The 20,293-nt window shown below is 30.8% G+C and overlaps 3 protein-coding genes across 3 annotated transcripts in view; 2 read left to right on the top strand and 1 right to left on the bottom strand.

The window, feature by feature from the left end:
- The window catches only part of LOC130895041 (alpha-N-acetylgalactosaminidase), a 49,520-nt gene extending 39,472 nt beyond the window's left edge, over positions 1–10,048 (top strand). The window contains exons 6-9 of the mRNA XM_057802150.1: positions 4,256–4,453; positions 6,246–6,410; positions 8,927–8,999; positions 9,826–10,048. Coding sequence (XP_057658133.1) covers positions 4,256–4,453; positions 6,246–6,410; positions 8,927–8,999; positions 9,826–9,953 — 564 coding nt within the window. The 3' untranslated portion in view covers positions 9,954–10,048. The remainder of the gene's footprint in view (positions 1–4,255; positions 4,454–6,245; positions 6,411–8,926; positions 9,000–9,825) is intronic.
- On the bottom strand, positions 9,994–15,630 carry LOC130895040 (uncharacterized). Its single transcript, XM_057802149.1, has 9 exons — positions 15,510–15,630; positions 15,093–15,443; positions 14,721–14,839; positions 13,498–13,692; positions 13,226–13,413; positions 12,556–12,779; positions 12,032–12,215; positions 11,636–11,811; positions 9,994–10,292 (listed from the first exon to the last, which is right to left on the bottom strand). Exons 1-9 carry the CDS (start codon positions 15,523–15,525, stop codon positions 10,183–10,185), a joined length of 1,563 nt encoding a protein of 520 aa, XP_057658132.1. The 5' UTR covers positions 15,526–15,630; the 3' UTR covers positions 9,994–10,182.
- Positions 15,631–15,960: 330 nt separating this feature from the next.
- Positions 15,961–19,727, top strand: LOC130895406 (RNA-binding protein 28). The gene is made up of 4 exons (XM_057802655.1): positions 15,961–16,379; positions 16,452–17,260; positions 18,445–18,622; positions 18,725–19,727. The coding sequence occupies exons 1-4, from the start codon at positions 16,355–16,357 to the stop codon at positions 19,591–19,593; spliced, it is 1,881 nt and encodes a 626-aa protein (XP_057658638.1). The 5' UTR covers positions 15,961–16,354; the 3' UTR covers positions 19,594–19,727.
- Positions 19,728–20,293: the final 566 nt, after the last annotated feature.

Here is a 20,293-nt window from a genome sequence, read left to right on the forward strand (position 1 = left end):
AGGAACGTAATGTAACTTCATCGTATAATGAAATATACTAAAATTGAATATCTTTACTTACAAGTGTGTACTCTTATAATATTCAAGAAAAAAGTACTTAGTTTTTTCCCAGGGAAAAAGTGACATTTTGTCCACAGACATAAAATGAATAAAGTTTTTTCCCGTCACAAAAAGGTTTTTGTTTTTCAAACATTCATATATCAAATTATTGGAGTTAAATCAGATTATTATTTTGATATTCACGTTGTAGGTGATCTATTGATTAATATAATTATGTAATTTGTAAATGTCAAGTCATATTTTGATAAAGACTATTTGAAAAACTAATTTTCAACCAAACATGACCTAAAATCAAAACAGGATTTAAGAAATTTAAGAAAATATCATTTTTTCTTGTGCCTTTCTATTACTAATATTTTAAATGATTCATAAACTTCGTAACAATATTACATTGTCGAGCAAATCGGGTCATTAATTAATAATAATCATCCTATATGTATATAAAAGCACAATATTAGACAATAATTTTTTGTTAAGCAAATAGCTCTTTAATGGTGGGAAAATCAAAGCGAAGTTAGTAATGAATGTAGTGATTAAGATGGAGATGTTTGTTCCTTAATTTGAATTAAATTACTGTTGGCGCTTTTTAAATCTTTATACAGTGGGGTATTGAAGTAAACGATGAATTTATTTTCTATATACGAGGGGGGTTTGATGTAAAAATGACATCAAATTTCACTGCGGTGATGATATTGTTATTATACATTTATGATGTCATCTGTCAAAATAAAACTGACAGTTTTAATACTCGTATATACCGGGTCTTCCGGAACTTGATGCAAAAATTCGGGAGTGAGTAGATGACGTGAAAAAATTTTCTCATACCACCCTTAGTTTCTGAATTATAGGCATTTGAAGTTGCGAAATCAGAACTTATATTTAAGTATATTTTCTAAATTATACATACATGGATGATTAAGTATATCCATGTAGTCTGTTTAACGGAATAAATAATGCTACTATCTGAAGGTCAGATGGATTTTAACATGGTTAAAAATTCGTAACTTCTACCGGGGCAACTTGTAGAATCTAAAGAATGGTGAAGAAAATCCACAAAATGGTACTGGATTATCGTAGAATGAAAGTTTTGAAGCTAGCAGATATATTAGACTTTTCAAAAAGTGCGGTACGTACATCGCATATTAATTTAAAATTTGGACATGAGAAAACTCTGCGCAAGATGGGTGCCGCGTTTGCCCACAATTTAACAAATACAGCGTCGTGAAGATGTTTCCATCGAGTGTTTGGTAATGTTTCACAAAAATAAAGCCGAATTTTTGCACCGTTTCATAACCATGACTTCGCACCCGAAATTAAAGGTCAATCAAAACGATGAACTGGAAAGGGAGTACCGGCTCCAAAGAAGGCAAAGACCGTTCCATCTACAGGCAAGGTCATGGTTTTTTGGGATGCGCGTGGGATATTTCCATTGACTATTTTTAAAAAGGAAAAACTATCAACGGCAAGTATTATGTGAACTTATTGTAACGTTTGAGCGAAGAAATCAAGCAAAAACGGCCGTATTCGACTTAGAAGAAAGTGTTGTTTCGTAAAAACGGTTGCAATGGTTAAAATTAATGAATTAGAGTTTAAATTACTACCTCATGCACCCTACTCGTCAGATTTAGCCCCCTCGGATTATTTTCTGTTCCCAGACTTGAGAAAATGACTGAATGGTCAAAGATTTTCCAACAATGAAGAGTTGATGTCGGCAGTTAATGGCAATTTTGAGGAGCTTGACGATTCTTGTTATAAAAATGCTTTCGAACTTATTGAACATCGATGGGAAAAGTTTGTGTAGCTAAAAGGAGATTTTAAAATTTTTAATGAATAGTTTTATAATATAAATATACTTAACTCTGTATTTATATCTTTAATTATCATCACTCATAAAATGAGACATTTCAAATAAAAAATTAAGTACAATGTCAACCTACTTTCCATTTATTTTGCCATTACTATTTAAAGAATTTACTCTTATTTTAAATTTCAGCAACCGGCTGCATATTAAATAACTACCATTAAACTAATAACAAATCTTAAATGCTCTAATTCCAGCGTAGGTACTTTTTATTATTGCCGTATTTATGCACTATTATTTCAAGCACAACGCTTGAACTATGATTAGGTACAGATTTATCTTCCAAACGATAGAAATAGAAAGCGGCAACATAATTGTCGTGAGTGCAAGTGATACGGATAAACATTTAAAATTTGAAATTTATAAAAAATGCTTTCGTTTTTATCGGTGGTAGAATGTTCTAAAAGAGCGGAAAAGGTTCAATTGTGTTTTTTTCCCTAATATACTTAAAACCATTTATTTTTTGTTCTAATAAAAATCAAGTTATATTTATTTGTCTCTCACGCAGTACGGCCAATGACATCACTTTTATATAGTGAATACGAAGTAGTCACACCACCGACACTACACCAACTCTCACAATTCCAAAGTCTAACGCGCGTTTCGATAACCAAGTTATCGTCTTCAGAGACTGAAAGTAAACAGAGTCTCTGAAGACGATAACTTGGTTATCGAAACGCGCGTCATACAGTGTAACTGTGAATGTTGATGTAGTGGTGATGTAAACAGTTTTTTCAGTATTAATATCGCCAACGGTTCCAGAAATTCCAACTTAATTTCCTATGTAGCAAACGTATTTTAGATTCGTAAAAACATGTATTGCCATATGAATTGTTGTAAGTGTGGTTTTTGTTGAATTTTCTTCTTTACTACGTCTAGTTTAGTGTGCTCCATTGATAAAATGGTAAAAGAACGTAGATACTTGCTTTATGTTATGTTCGAAACTTTGAGTTGATATTTTATGAAAAAAGAGAAAACAATAACTTATATGGATAGAATTCTTAAGTCAATTGATGTTAATCTCAAATTAAATGCTTCGTAACTACCTAGGTATAGTAGTAATAGGTACAGGAGTTGTTCTGAAAGTTGTAGAACTCATTTTAAATATTTATTCGTGAAAATAGTACAAAAGATTAGAATTTTTCAAAATAGCATTCTTCTTCATCTACACACTGCTGCTAACGAATTTTCCAGTTTTCGTACCCCTGGACCAGAATGTCGTTTAGCATCTGAAATAAAAAAAAGTTTTTGAGGGCCAACAACAGATCACTTTCCGGTTATCCTTTTTTCCTCAAACAACTCGCGCACACTTTTCTAAGTTTTCTGTAGCGATCTCAAAAACATGAGTTTTAAGAATTCACAATTTATCAGCAATCATTTTGATACTCACCTGATCACTGTTCAATAAATTTTTCACTCTCGACACATTTTCGTCGGAGGGCGTCCAGAGCGATTGTCGTCGTCCGTAACCTCTCAGAACAGCTTCTGCGAGTCAAAAACACTTTATCTAGCCATGGCAGCATCACCTTGGCCTTCCTAATCATGTCGTGAATCTCTTTGCTCGTTTTACCAAGCCTTACACAAAATTTGATCGCGTATCGCTGCTCCAGGAAACATCCGACAAGAAGAGACCTTGTATATTATGTGTTTATTTTCAAATATTGTTTAATTTGTTGGGTTTAGAATACTTGTGAAACAGAGGAGTATTTTTCATATATATTGATTATTTTATATACTTTTCCACACACTTCTGCAAGCAAGTAAAATTTGCTTGTTTGCTTAAGTTGCAAATTTTGTGAAATCTTCCATACGTCATCATAACCGGCAAGAATAAGTGAGGTTACGTCTTAGGTTTTTTCATTTTGATCATTTTAAGCAACGAAAGTGTTTTGCTTTTATCACGGTTTGTTTTATTGCATATGAAATGGACTAAAAAAAGAAGCGAACTCCATCTCGGCGTACTTTACTTCCACGACAAATGTTAAAACCGGCAGTAGTAGGACTAATTAACAACTTTTAAGGACTCAAAGTGTATGTCAGCCAATTACCAGTGAGATGGTTCACTGACGTGACACTATCAGTATCAGTAGAAGTTTTCATACTTTTCCACACACCTGCGTAAATATTTCTGCACGCGAATAAAATTTGATGTTTGCTTAAGATGCAAAACTTGTGAAATCAGCCTTTTTCATAAGTCATCATGACCTGGCAGATGTTTGAATTATTTAGAAAATTACTACAAAGTTATTGTGTCTAATTGTTTAAAAAGAATAACTTATTTAGGAGAAATTTAGTTAAGATAAAAGTTATTATTTCTAAATATTTCTTTTTTAGTTGATTATTGGAAATTTTGGACTTAGTTATGAACAAAGTAAAACGCAAATGGCGATCTGGGCCATTTTAGCAGCCCCACTATTGATGTCTGTAGATTTAAGGACCATAAGACCAGAATACAAAGCCATATTACAAAATAAGAAAATTATAGCTGTAGATCAAGATCCGCTAGGGATACAAGGAAGAAGAATTTATAAGGTAAGTGAATTAATTCAATTTTATTTACATACATTTAATAGTAAAAAACATTCTTTGTAAAATATGTGTGAAAAAAAATTTGTTGCTGCTTCTTTGAGAAAATTCTTTCAACTTAATATTTAAAATTATCAACTAATCCAATGTAACATTTTCAAGACCACATTAAATATGTATATGAACTAGTTTTAATGTTTTTAAGGTCGAATATTATGGATTTTGTTACACATTAAACACGTTTAAATTAGAAATAAAACTTTTGAGGCATTGAATAATTTTCATCCTTGCTTGATATGAATGTAATAAACTAAAAATATTTCTTTGCGAATTACGATCAAGAATATTTCATATTTTTTTGGGACAGACAAATTCGCTTTACATTGAAAAAGTTTTCAATTGTAGGTTGAGTTTTGGTAAAAATTGAGCGATAACAAGAATTCAGTTAACCATTGTTTATTATAACTATTGTACAATATAAATATTACATGCATCAACATCAAAATGAACCTAGTGTAACTTGATGAAATATTAAGATATCTTTCAAAGTATATAATCTGTTTATGAAATTAAATTTTGTTATACACTACCGGTCAAAAGTTTCTGCCCAACCAATAGATAAGAATAAAGTAATAATAAAACTATGGCCTGTAATTATCACAAATTTAAATTTTTCATTCATCGATGTAACCCCGCTGCTTTTCCTTTCTTGATTTCGACATTTCGGCATTCTTTATAACAATTTCGACAAATAATCGTCGTCTGTTTCGTTCCATTCGTTTTTCATTATATTCCAAAAATGTGAAGTGGAAGAAGGACACTGCTTTCTAACATTCCTGTTCAATTTGTCCCACAATCAATCAGGTTGAGGTCGGGCGACTGTGACGGCCAAATAATTACTATAAGTGCATTCTTCTTTTACAATTCTTTCAAATGATCTTTGCACATTTTTCTTTAATATTTTTATAGCCTTATTTCTTCAAAATCCCTTCAATTTTCACCAGGTCTTTTCACCTTTCCTCCAAAACATTCCCAAACCATCACCGAGCCTCCGCCATGTTTTACACTCGGGATTACACATGGATCTAGCATTCGTTCTTCCTTTGACATGCGCACGATCATTCTAAACTCAAAAACCTCACACTTTGACTCATCACTCCATAAAAATCTGTTCCATCTTCACGCGTCCAATTTTCTTCATTCCACGGCAACCTCTTAATTTTATTTTGACACCATAAAAGAGTTTCTTTCACTGCTATCCTTCCAAAAAAATCAGCTCCTCTAAATCTTTTTTTCACTGTAGAAGTTTTCAAAGGCATATTTCTAGATTCACTTATCTGAGCACGTGAATCGTCGATAACGTTTTTTGATCAACAGAATCTGTTTGTTTTCTGCAGCTTTGATTTTTGCCTAGACTATGAAGACTTGCGATAAATTCACGAGTCTTAACCGATATCTTCTTGGTTTTACCCATTTTAAATTTTACAAGTCTGAAAAACGAAAACAATTCCTATACGAACTTCACACAAAGATGTCTTGGTCTAAAAACTAAACTTGGACTAAAAACTGCAATCATAAACACCGAAGAAATAATGAACAGTTAAAACATAATAAACAAATCAACCGGTACTTGCAAATTTAAAGTATAAAGTAAACAAATAAGGGACACTATCATTTTTGGTTTGAGACATCGTTTCAAAAAATTTGTTAAAGTGTATTTTTTTAAAATGTATTGAATGGATTAAGGGGCAGGCAAAAACTTTTGACTGATGATTTATATAAATTTGTTTGTTTTAAGCACAAAGGAATAGAAATTTGGTCAAGACCAATCACACCTCTATACCAAAGTTACTTTTCCTATGCCATAGCTTTCGTAAACAGACGGACTGACGGTACACCTTCCGATGTGGCTGTAACTCTTAAAGAATTGGGTCTCACATCACCCACTGGATATAGAGTAGAAGTAAGAATTAATTAAGTATAATATCAATGCTCAATATTAACAGTTAGATATGTTTTTGAACTTAATGTTTAAATTGAATTGCATATTATAATAACTGTGTCATTTGAAGTACTATCATCACTGTATATATTATTAAACCGAGCAGGAACATTAATAATTGTAGTTCAGTACAAAGGAAATAACGTTTTCAATACTAATAACTAGAAAAAATTCATACCTCTTTGTGTGAAACTTTCACAAAAACATAATGGGATTGTTTGTATGAACTATGTTTGTAAAAACGATTCAAATTATGACTGATTAGCAAGAACATACTGTATATGCATTACTTAGATATTAAATTAGTACCAAATACAAAAGAAATTGACAGAGCGGAACATTATATGAAAGAATAGTGTTTTCAAATAGCCATTTTGGATATGATCTTCTCAAGAATTAGTCATTTACCATTTTAGGGGTATCGGGGATATGAGAGTCTCAATAATTAGAGAGATAGGCCCTCTTTTACCATTCTAAGGATAACTGGGATATGAGATTCTCAATTTTAAGTGAGATAGGCCCCCTTTTACCATTCTAAGGATAACTGGAATATGAGCATCTCAATAATTAGTAAGACAGGCCCTGTTTTACAATTCTAAGGATAACTGGGATATGAGATTCTCAATATTAAGTGAGATAGGACCCCTTTCACCATTCTAAGGATACCTGGGATATGAGCATCTCAATAATTAGTGAGACAGACCCTCTTTTACCATTCTAAGGATATCTGGGATATGAGCATCTCAATAATTAGTAAGACAGGCCCTCTTTTACCATTCTAAGGATAACTGGGATGTGAGCATCTCAATAATTAGTGAGATAGGCCCTCTTTAATCAAGTACATCACATAATATTTAACACAATTCTAAGTATGATTGAAGTCAAATTTTGGAAGAAATACAAATAAAAGGTATATTGGTGGTTCAACAACCACAAAAGGTGATGCTGAAGCATGTCCTCTAACTCCCAACCAAGCGACTTCTAGTCATAAATACCTCTTTCGATAGGCAATTATCAGAAATTTGACACAGAGATTAATTCAATCAGTTATCAAAGCACTGAATTCCCATGTCATTATATAAAAATTGATATAGGAGAAACATCTCACTCTAAAGGTTATAAACACAAATGATTGCTCAGTTCTCCAAATCTGTCTGGCAAAATCATTTATAAAGTCAAATCTAATGTTACGTCACACAATATTTGTAATCAAGAGCTTGTAGTTGAAACAAATATTAACATAAGTAATACCATTTAAATGTGTTTCCAACAACTTTAAACCAAGAAATTATTTTTAAATATGAACTGAAACATGAAGGAATTAGTTATTAATTTATTTATTTAGAAAAAAGGGTATTAAAAACATATTAAAAATCATAATTAGAATAATCAGTAATATTTAATGTGCTTACACGTGAATGAATGTATACCTAAAAAATACCAATAATAATAATAAATGCCGTACTTACATACTAATATAATATTTCAAAATATCCTTCTTCAGTAAACAATTTTTTTCAACTTTTTCAATTGACTCACTGTATTCTTATTTAGCTTTGTATAACAAACTAACTTGTCGAAATAAATCAAATTATTGCACGCAATTAACAGTCTAAAACTCGGAAAATTTTTACTTGTCTTTTGTCTAAATCAAACCACACTAATATATACATATTTATTTAAGTAAATCACATATGCCACCTTAGGCACCTGTTACAAAACCACAGAATACACATTCACATATAGACAATGATTGCCAAAAAATTTAAGCTGAATGACTACTCTAATGGAATGGCAACATCTAAAAAGTTTTGGAATTTTCGTTAAAAAATGAAAAAACTAAATATTACACCTACTAACAAATTGATAATGATAAACTAGAAAAGTTAAGTGAACTTAATAATTTTTATTATGCTATGTGAAATTAGATACATTTAAGAAAAAGTTATTTCGATCACCAAATGTCAACAAACAATTCAGCACCGATGGTGACGTCAGATGACTTTTCAACGGTCTTCTATCCTCTCAAAAATTTCTGACAAGTGTTAAATACAACTGAGCAATCCTTTGTGTCTATAATCATTATTCTTAGTCTAGGTTCCTGGAATCAAAGGATATGGAGCTAATAAACTTTCTAGAAATGCTGTTCGTATAAAAACGAACCAATCGGGCGGCGCCTTCACGATCCGAATCGTTCTAAAAAATGTTTCTTCGGAACTTTGATACATCTAAATCCAACAAGTTAGGTTAAGAATACCGGCTCTTCTTCTTATTGATATATATAACACTATAACCGCTGTTGGTTACATGTATGACCAAAATTTTGATTATAGAATTCGAACAACGGTTATACACTGCGGTTAAATATAACCATTGGTTATTTTTCATCAAAAAAGTTACAGAATAGACCAATGAGCTTGTTAATACCAACTAACGTCCACGTATTAATAAAAAAAGTGACAAAACTTTTTTTTTAGGATTTGTATGAAGATGTGGATTATGGAGTTTTGTCTCCTCAAACCAAAATCAAAGTAAAAGTGAATCCATCAGGTAATATTCTAGCTCATGAAGCTTTATATTATTTTACATTTCATATTTATATCTTATATACTGGGTGAACCAATAAACTCTAGCTGCACATCATAAACGGATTGTAATAAATATTTGGGTTGAATAGTCAGTTGAAATAACATGTTTTTGTAAAATTACAATAAAACTGTTTGCCATCAAATATTTCAAACTTTTCTCTAACATAATTGACTGTTTCACTTCTTTTGGAATTATCAGTTCTTTAGGCTACGTGTGAACTCTACATACCGGTTAATATTGGTTAATTTGATTATGATGAAACAAAACACCCAAGAATACCCCGATGATGCTCGATTCAATACAGAAAAGAGCAATTCAACTTATAGTAATCCAGAGTTTACCAAAAACTTGGACATCTTAGCGCATAGAAAAAAGGTCGCTGACCTGTTTTACCAATGCTAACACGGCAGTTGCTCTTCAAAGCTATTAAACATAATCTCACCTAGAGCAGTATCTGCAAAACCTACTCAATAAGCAGACGTGGCTCATGAATACCATACAGAGTTGGCCTGCAAAAGTTCAAAATCAATATCCACAGACATCTTCACAGGGCGGACACCACTCTAACTACTCGTGCTTGCTATTTCCATAAACACAAACAAGGAATTCTTTTTGACAGCTGTCTTTTGACCTCTTTAGATCGAAATTTGTAAATTTGAAAGTTGATGAAGTAGCAAATTTTTGTTTGAAACTGTAGTATCATGCAAATAACGATTAATTGTGGGTTTCTCTGTTTTAATAACTATTATTATTTAAAAACACATACCACGTATTTTGATTTTTCTAGGTGTTGTAATATTAAGAGCTGACGTCCAAGTAGATTTCAACAGACGTATACCATACTTCACAACTCAACGAACAACTTTCAGTCCTCTTAATCAAGGTTTCAGAGTAAGGGACAACAGATTCAAATAGTGTTCTCATAATTTCGAGCTAAGTAAATTATTAATTTAGATAGGATTTGATTGTAATATATTTTTAAGAAATAAAATTATTTAAAAATTGAGAAATTTATTTTTGTTCATTCCTATCAATATTAGAAGGTATATAAACAATGTTTAATATACACTTCAAGTAAGTTATATATATACTGAAAATGCATTTGATTGTTCATGCAAATTTCAAAAATTCATTTTTATACATATCAGTCAAATATGTATTGATATTTATTTTTATCAATGGTTATATTAATCAATAATCCTCGTAGATTTTTAGTAAATCTTGTGAAGCTTATGGTTCCTTCTACGGTGTCACCTAGAAAAATAAATTATCAATAAACCATGAAACTCTTAGTAAATTATTTCAATCTTTTTAATCTAAAGAAATCATTTGAATGTAAGTGTATAGACTTCTAAAGAAGTACCAGAATCGCTTAAGAGTTCAGTAGCAAATAGGTAGGAAGAGCAAAAAGATATAAAACAATAAGACCAACAACATATGATGGAAGGAAAATGAAAGAGAATATGCAATTTATTTGTGGAAGCAGAACTGAATGGAATAAGAATGAGGCAGTTGGGGAACAAATAGAAATTATCAGATTACTGGGATAAAACAAATGGACAGAACAAGAGAGAAACTACCACATGGTTTGTATCAAACAATAAATCATATCAACTAAATGCTCATTAGGGAATCTAATTAACTGTTAAAATAAGCAAATGCATTTTCCGTAACCTTCTGTGTGCAGATATACTTGCTTTTTGAAGTTATTTGTTGGTTTTTAGACCTCATTATTTATTGTGCAAAATCTTTTTAAAGGGTTGTTAATTAAAGATGTTTCCTCCCGGAAACGTGGCTTTGTTGGTTTTTTTGCAACTATTGCGCTTAGTGTAGAAAACTTATTTCTCATTTGCTAATCAAATACAGCCTTACATAAGTTTTAATGCCACATAACTTTGAACATATCGTGATTGAATTAATTTTTTTATGTTTGGTTGAGAAAAAGACTACCACTAAACTTCTTTGTATAGTAAAATAATGCTGAAAAACATTCTAGAAGTCAAAAGATTCCTGCTTTTTGCTGTGTGGGAAAATGTAGTACTATTTACAAAAGTAGGCCCATAACATTATTTCATATTCAAGGGAGTGCAGATAAAATTCTATTAGATGATATTGTTCTAGTTTCTACTGCCCTAATCAATCTCTGCCCCCCAATTGTTCCAGATTAAACTGATTCTTTATGTTTTGCATCTCTAATTCAATTGGAAATTCAGCAAATGAAGATTCACTTGTTTTCATGTAATATCCACCTAACCTTATAAAGTATTCACTCAAGTTTCATTAACTTAATATCTAAACAGTTGAAACTAATGTCTAAAAAACTTCCGCAAGTTAAGTATAAAACAGACACAAGAGTTGAAAATTTGCTTACTTGGAGATGGACTAAAAAATATTCAATTTCAGCTGTATTAGTTCCACTGAAATAGATCTAAAAAGGATCTAACACCATAAAACAAAAAAACAATACAAAACTCTTACTACCAATAAAAGCCAAGAAAAGCTATCAGGAGTATATATAAGACAATCAAAAACTGTTATTTAGATCAATCATTTGCCTCATTAAAAATATTGATAAAAACAAAATAAAAAACACTTACCTGATTTCATCTCTATACAATCAGGTAGAAAAAATAAAGTCTGCTGCCAATGAGTTTTGGAAGCGCTTGGTCTAGTCGAGAATTCGACTTTATGTTCTAGATCAAAAAATACATCAAAGTAACCACCAATAGCTGTTAATAAACCATCTCGGGTAGCTGTTAAAGCAAACTTTGAGCTAAAAAAATTAAAATTTAAATCTAGAATAGTTCTTACATTTGATGAAACTATATATTTACGTTGGTTAAATATGTCTAATAAAATGGACCTACATTCTGTAGAACTAAAACAATCTTTTTGTTTATGTATTAAAGTAAGTGTAACCAATGTGAGAGTAAAATTAAATAATGTGCTAGACTAACAAAAACATTTCAACTTGATTAATAAAAAAATAATACCTAAATACACAAGCATTCACATGACACGTTTTCAGGTCTATTTCAGTAATTATTTGTGGATTGGTGAGAAGTTTCTCCTCTGGAATATATTCAACAAATGGTTCTTTCAAAACTTCTTGTTTCATACATTTCATTGTTAATCCATATACGTCGTCCCAAAAATTTATTACACTCTTGTACCGATCTATATATAAAAAAAAAATAAGAAATATTATGTAAATACAAAATTTAAGAAGTATGTTTATGTTTCTAAATCTTCTTGATTTTAGGTCTCTTTTGTTATAAAATTAGTTTTTTTCATAATTTTTGAAGGCCAGTTAAAAATTTGATTAGACTACTTTCAGTCCTCAAAATATGATTCGACACTATATTTAGATGACATTAGAAACATTCTAATTTTGAAAACAAATGTGGTTTAATAATATCCCAATCTCAAGTGTATTCTTTTCTTGTGCAGTGACTATCAATAGAATGTGAAATTAATTTAATATACTAAAGTAAATTACATAAAAACACTTTCCTACCTACATCACTCACACCTACTATACTTATGTTACACCTATTAGGTAACATAAGCCCGTCTGGTTTCAAATATGTATCTCTTGCATTTATCAAACTATCCAACATTCCTTCGAATAATAAAAAATAGCCCATCCACTCGGAAACAATTATGTCTACTTTGGTAACGGGCAACTGAAGTTTTTCTATTTCTCCTTTAATCAAAACAATGTTGTCCAAATTATTTTCTCTGAAACAAAATCTTAAAATGTCTCAGTGTTCCACCACCACAACATAATCATTATCTGACGTACATTTTGGTAATGAAACTATCCTCTTCAGGTTTACCTTCGGTGTATTGTTAGTAAACATGGTGTCAAGTATGAATATTACAAATTTTTAGAAAATTTCAACGAATTCTATGAGTTTAAAACACAATTAAAATCAGAAATGACCAACTGAACTTGCAAGATAGGGGGTTTACATAATAAAAATAAACCAGAAAAACTGTAAAGACCTACTAATTTGGAATGAAATTCATGTTAAGGTAAATACCATATCTCCATATTGGGTGTTGGTACTAAAATTAATAATGATTTGTGAATAATAACAATATCAAGTGATTGACCTATTCATCCTTATTGTACAATCCAATCTTTTTTCATTTGTGAAAATTGAATTTGAATAATAACTTACTTTACAATATCCATGGCCTTATATACAATGTCAGACATGTCAACACCGTAAACTGTTTGTGCTCCAGCTTGTGATGAAAACATGGACAGAATTCCTGTACCGCAACCTAAATCTAAAACTTGTTTCCCTTTGAACTGATCAGAATTTTTTAGTATAGCGTCTCTATAACTATATGTTCTAACTTTATCCTAAAACATATTCAAATCTGGATATCGAATACAGAAACGGAAATAATGGAAGGATGCAACTTTGATTTTTAACTTTTTACTTACATTGAGCATATCATAATGAATACCAAAATGTGAATATGAATTAAAATAGTCTCCACTTTGACATCCAGAAGAAAGTACATGGTGTGGAAATTTTTTATTTTCTGAATCTCCAGCTTCTACTATTGTTCTGGTAACTTCCTTCATTTTTTCTATATCTTTACAATAGCTTTCTAGTAATAAATCCTTTTGTTTTACCTGAAGTGATAAGATAGGTAAATCATGCTCCTTCCATTGAAATTATTAAACTAATAAATAAGTAGAAGCTTCAATTTCATACAATGTGTTCAATCGAGTGATTCATAAGATATACATCAATATTAATACCTTTATCCATCCAATTACTCTGTTTGGTCTTTTGAGCTCAATAAGAACCAGTGATTTATGAAAAGTTCCAAGGACCAAACTAGATATTGTCGAATTAATATTTTCTCCAAGAGGAACCAGTTTCACAGTACAGTTATCAGTCCAACACTCCCAGTTAGAATGTCTAATCCTTCAAGCTGGATAAAAACCAGCGAGCTATGAAAGCCTCGAGGAACCAAGCAGTATAATCAAGTGATCATAAGGGATGCATCAATATTAAAGTCAAAAGGAACCAGTTCGACACTACCTTTACAGATCCAATTACACTGTCTGGTCTTTCCAACCGGATAAGAAACAGCTACTGGAGTAATAATAAACGAGATATTTTTGCATTGATAAAATTACTCCAAGAGGAACCAGTTTCACAGTACAGTATCAGTCCAACACTCCAATTTTAATCCTTCAGGAACCAGGTAGTGTAATGGATGGAAGTATGCATCAAATTGACTTTAAATGACCTGCAGAGGAAAAGTTTTCCTATATCAGGACCATTCCATAAATAAACCTACTCTCACTGCTTAACTACTTGTAAATAGCTTCACAAAGTTGAATACCTGTTTTTCATAATTTTTTGATTTCTAACAATGATGTAGATTTTATTTTCACTGTATTCCCGCATGGAACAAATAGCTCTTTACTTTTGAAGCATGATTTGCTTGTATTTATAATTTCCAGAAGAAAAGTATGATCAAAGTTGTTGATATATTGAACAGTTAGGCTGAACTACTAACCTTGATTTTTTGGCAAATTATGACAAACAACATTACAGTTATCAATCTATTTACATGCCAATACTCAAATTAGGTTTAAGATTAACTTTTACAACAAAAACTGATTAAATTACAGAAATTAGAACTTACTTGAAGAGTCAAGTCTTCTATTTGTCTCTGAAGATCAGAAAAATTGATATTACTAATTGGAGTTTTCCCATCAATTGCATAATGTGGTGTTGATGGGGCACTGCCCAAATCATCAAAATCTAAAGAGTAGAATAAGTATAATAGTTTATCACACAATATTTTGTCCTTGTTATCTCTTTAAATTCATTGTCCTTATGTGCAGTTAAACTTTTACCTTTTATGAAAGAAATTGAATGACTAACATGCGAAACATAAATTATTATTTGACAGGATAAAAACTGAAGTGATAAATTAGTCTTCTTCATATGCAGTTTCGTCCTTTTTGAACTAGTAATTAGATATTGTGGTGCTATTTGAAAATTCAGTACTTACCATACATGAGCCAAGTCTCCATATCTCCAGGTTTTAAATAAATATCATCTTCCCACAAAGCTGTTTTAGCCTCTATTAATAACTTTGGGTCAGGTTTATGAATTCTAATGTAATTGATTAGTTTGATGTATGAATAACAATCCATATTATATTTATTTTTGAGTGATAATAGATCAAAATTATGTTCACTCCGACAATGAACTAGTGCCACAGCAATTGTGTGGAATTGTAGATTACAAAAAAGACAAGTGGTTTGTTCACCACTAACTTCCAATTCATCCCATCCATCAGAATCATCTTCATCAAGAGGAGGACCACCTGATGCCAGATCTGAATAGGGAATTCTGTCTGCTGTAATTGGTAATCAATTTTTTAATGAATAGAAATTTGGATTAAGATATAATTCAAAATACTTACGATCTTCAAAAGACATTGTTTCTCACAAGAAATTTTAATATTATCCAAACATGTGCCAGTTTTGTTGTTTATTTTTTCAGGTTAAAAACAGCATCCGCAATCAATAAAGCCTGTATTCTAAAATATACATCAATACTCTGGCCAGTGGTAATGACGTCATGAATTAGCAGTACTTTTAACTTGTTCCGAATTATACCAGCCAGTGTTTGAGATTATATATTTACATCGTATACATCGTATTGAAAATAGTGTTTATATTTATAAATCACGTTCATGCTTCCTACGTTGAAAAATATATAAAGGAACATTTAAAATTTGACTTATTTGGATTTACTGAAATTGGTTTTTGGCAAAATTTCACTCCAATTTAAGTTTGTCTATGGTCACTACGACATACGTTTCCCAATAATATGGAGGCTACCCTCCATACCCAATAATACATTGCAAATACATTTTCGAAAACTATGATTCGGGATCATTTAGATTACCGATCAGCTGATTACGAATCTTAACAAGAACAAGATTTTTATCAGTTTCCCAATGTCGCGTTCCATTTTAGTTTAAAATTCCAAGCTTTTTGTAGTTTTTAATTATAAATTTCCATCGAAAACGGAACGCGACGTTCGGAAACTGATAACACTTGTTCTGGATTAGGTTCATAACTCCGTTTAGAATACGAATTTGAAAAAAAACATCGAAGCTATAGTTATACAGAAGTCAAAAGCTATCATAAACTCAGATATTCTGTGGTTTAAAAAGGGACTTTCGTTAATAACAAATTAAGTTTTTGAGGTTATATTTTGTTATGACACGTGCAATCTTGGCAAAAATTGTTTTGTTTTAGAATGGATGGAATAAGAGTTGAAGGAAGTAAGTTTTTTTTAAGAATTTGTTTGACTAATCATTATAATATCTGTTCACTTCAAATTTTTCTATTCTTAGAAAAGAAAAAAAAGCTCACGAAGGAAGAAGTTAAAATAAGGTTACGGGAACGAAAGAAAGAAGCTGCACGCTTATTAAAAGAAAAAAGAGCACGTCTTGTTGTAAAGAATTTATCATTTAAAGTAACTCCAGAAAAACTGAAAGAACATTTTGAAAAATATGGTGAAGTAAAATCAGTTGATTTACTTAAAAACTCTGACGGTAAACTTAAAGGCTGTGCCTTCATTCAATTCGATCTAGTGCAGAAAGCAGCAAAAGCTAGACATCATACAAATGATACAAATTTCTTAGGTAGGAAAATTTCTGTTGATTTTGCAAAACCTAAAAATAAATACATAAAAGAAAAAAAATCAGTTGAAATAAAGAATGAGGATGGGACTACTGAGATTATTGAAATTAAAGATGAAGTGAGTGAAGATAATATACCTGAAGAAAACGATGATAAGAAGGTTATTAAAAGTGAAAGTGATACAGAAACAAGTGCCAACTCTGAAAATGAAGATTTAGTTGATGAAAGAGAGAAAGATTCAGATGATGAAAGTGAGGACAATTTAGGTGATGAAAGTGAGGACAATTTAGATGATGAAAGTGAAGAAAAGAAAGTACCAAAGCATAACACTAATAAACCTCATATAATTTCACATGATGTCAATGAAGGAAAAACAGTGTTTATAAAAAATGTTCCATTTGATGCAAATAACAACGACTTGAGACAGTGCATGATGCAGTTTGGACCTGTTTATTATGCTCTTATATGTGTTGACAAACTTACAGAACATTCCAAGGGTACTGCCTTTGTAAAATTTGTGGTTAGTAAATTATAGTTTTTCTTTTACTATTCTCTTCCAATAAAATTTTTTTGGATCAAATTATTTTTCACATACTATAAAAATCTATAAAATAAGTTTCTGTGGATTATAATACTTAGAACAATTTTTTTTTAATTTTATTCATTAGCTATCAAAACATACAGTTGTGTAACCTAATGAGATTGCTTCAGAGTATATTAGCTCTAGTATGGTGTGGTTTTCTCCAGCGACAAGTCCACTTTACCTGTTTTGTGCGTCTGCTAGCCAATTTCTTCTTAGTCTTATATAAGTGGATGAAGTAATGTGTTTTCATGACTGGCAAGTCATTTTCTGTATAATGGCTATATTTTATTTATTTGCACAAGTCCAGAGTTCAATTCCATATGTCCAGATAGGCTGCTTGTTGTGTTATAGAGTAGGAGCTTGTTTTCCAAGTGTCAAATTGAATTTTCTATTACAGTATAAATCTTTTACTTTGGTTCAATTTGTTTATGTTTATTATTGATACAGTCTTTCCATACTAGGCTTGTGTCTACATGCATGCCTAAGTATTTCTTATTAGTAGCTTGTGATATTTTTCCTAGAGAGAAGGTCACTTTGTCAGTCAGCCATGTTTGGATGTCATTAAATGTGTCTGTAGAATCCTGGAAACTGCTACTGGATCTCCGTTGGTTGCTAATATGACCGACTTATAATATTTGAAAACAATTTGATAGTGATTTACATTCATGTATTGAACCTTCTGCATTAAGAAGGTATCCTTATTCTCTATGTTAGTCATATTTTCAAACATGTCACTGTTCTTATAAAATCTCTTGTTTCCTTCTTATATTTTATATCTATCTGTATGTAATCTCGTGAAAAAACTAAATTTTATGGGAATTATAATTTGGAACAGAAAAATGTAATATAGAACATTTTAATATCAATCTGTTGAGCTTTTATTGCACATTTACGTTAATTTCACTTCCTAAAGTCACAAAAGGCACCTGTTGAATTCAACCTTTACTTTAGTTATGTACTGACTAAAAAAATCCAGTTGTTAGTCTCATATTTACAGAAGGATATTGTAAAGAACTATATTTTATCAATCAATTATTAAGTAATGTTAATGGAGTCAAGGTTTAAAAAAATGTATTTTATGACTGAATACTCAATTAAATTATGTTTTTGCTGAATTTCAGAATAAAGAGGATGCTGAAAAGGCCTTGAATGCTGGTACAGAACTAAAATTGTTGGGAAATATATTAGACTGCCATCAAGCCATAGACCGAGATGATATTAATAAGAATATTAAAAATAAAAAAGAAAATAAAATGCAGCCTAAGGATTCCAGGAATCTTTACCTAGTTAAAGAAGGGGGTAAGTTAATGTTTATTTTGTTTTTTATTTTCATACAATTAAAAATCTATCATCCTGGCCTTTTTGTCTATTAATTAGTAATTGAGTGAAAATTTTTTCTAGTGATATTGGCTGGTCACAAAGCAGCAGAAGGTGTATCGGCAGCAGATATGGCTAAAAGGTTACAAATTGAACAGTATAAAACTCAAATGTTAAGAAATCTCAACATGTTTGTATCAAAAGAACGTTTAGTGGTACACAATCTACCACCTAGCTGGGATGATAAGAAATTAAAGACACTTTTTCAAAAATATGGTGGACCTGGAGCTGTTATTAGAGAAGCGAGAATAATGCGAGATATGAAAATCATAGATGCCAATGGTGTTGGAAAATCTAAAGAATATGGTTTTGTCACTTTCACTAAACATGAAAATGCTCTGGCTGCTTTGAGAAACTTGAACAATAACCCGGAAATATTCTCTGAACATAAACGACCAATAATAACTTTCAGTATAGAAAATAAGAGTATTATTAAAGCTAGGGAGAAAAGGTTAGAGAAATCTAAACAGTATAACCCGCTGAGTAAATCATTTAAACCAGAAGGAAATGAAAAGATATTTAAAAGAAATGGTAAAATATCCAGAAAAACTTTCGACAAAAACAAAAAACCAAATACCAGTCAACTTGAAGATGATTTACCGAAATTTGGTGGGGTAACGGCAAAGCCGGGTACAAAAGATAAATTGAGAAGTAGATATAAGTTAGTTAATCAGGCCAAATTGCATCACGAAAACCTTAAAAAAGAAAAGAAAAGGAAAAAAACTGCTAAAAAATCTTTAGCAGAGAAGAGAAAAGAATTTATCAAACAACCAAAACATAAAATGAACCATGTGGTTGTAAAAGACAATTTTTCAAAACTTGTAAGTAATTATAAGAAAATACTTACTAATGCAAACGTAGGGAAAAAATCTAAGTGGTATGAAGAGTCATAGATATTATAGTGTTTTTGAAATAATACAAAGTTTTAAATAGATAAAACCATACTTTGTTAAAATGAAATTTTTAAAACAATTATTTATTTGTTGTGCAAAATTTGATTTTTAAATAAATATTCAATTAACTAAAAGTTCGTTTTAATATTCACCACCTTGATAATTTTTATTCTAAATTTCCCTTTTAAGTGGATTTAAATGTTTTCTATGTGGTTGGACTGATTCTAGGGAACCCACATGATGTCCCGTTCAAAATATTTTTTCATATTTGTGAAAACATGTAAAAATAGGATGGGTGGTATTCTTTCTAGTAGATAATCAATTAATGTAGTTAGGTGTCTCCGTCTATGGGGCATGGTCTATGGGACTATATTCCAGATGTTTCTGGAAGAAGTTTGAATTATCAAGCACAGAATATTCTACAATATAATTAAAAGTATATACAAGTCAGTATCTCGGAAAGGAGAGTAACTGAATATAAGAAATATTTGGAAAGTGATAGAAGGATGGTATAAAGTGGGTGATAGTTACAAAATTGTTGATAGTTTGTAATTAGTGTGATAATTGTGGTTTAATAAAGTTTGAAGTGTTAATGAACTTTTATAATTTTATTGATAAACTTTATGCACGTAAAATTACAATGTACAAGACTGTTATAACTCAGATTAGCAATATGGATTTTGATTGGTAATAAGTGTAA

This window comes from Diorhabda carinulata, chromosome 6 (assembly GCF_026250575.1).
Source record: "Diorhabda carinulata isolate Delta chromosome 6, icDioCari1.1, whole genome shotgun sequence".
NCBI classification, from domain to species: Eukaryota; Metazoa; Arthropoda; class Insecta; order Coleoptera; family Chrysomelidae; genus Diorhabda; species Diorhabda carinulata.

Coding starts and splice junctions, on each gene's coding strand:
- LOC130895040 (XM_057802149.1), bottom strand. Junction 13,414..13,497: donor TTCATTATGATATGCTCAAT/GTAAGTAAAAAG, acceptor AATATGTTTTAG/GATAAAGTTAGAACATATAG. Junction 12,780..13,225: donor AAGGCCATGGATATTGTAAA/GTAAGTTATTAT, acceptor ATTTTGTTTCAG/AGAAAATAATTTGGACAACA.
- LOC130895406 (XM_057802655.1), top strand. CDS start 16,355: ATGGATGGAATAAGAGTTGAAGGAA. Junction 16,380..16,451: donor TGGAATAAGAGTTGAAGGAA/GTAAGTTTTTTT, acceptor TTCTATTCTTAG/AAAAGAAAAAAAAGCTCACG. Junction 17,261..18,444: donor CTGCCTTTGTAAAATTTGTG/GTTAGTAAATTA, acceptor GCTGAATTTCAG/AATAAAGAGGATGCTGAAAA.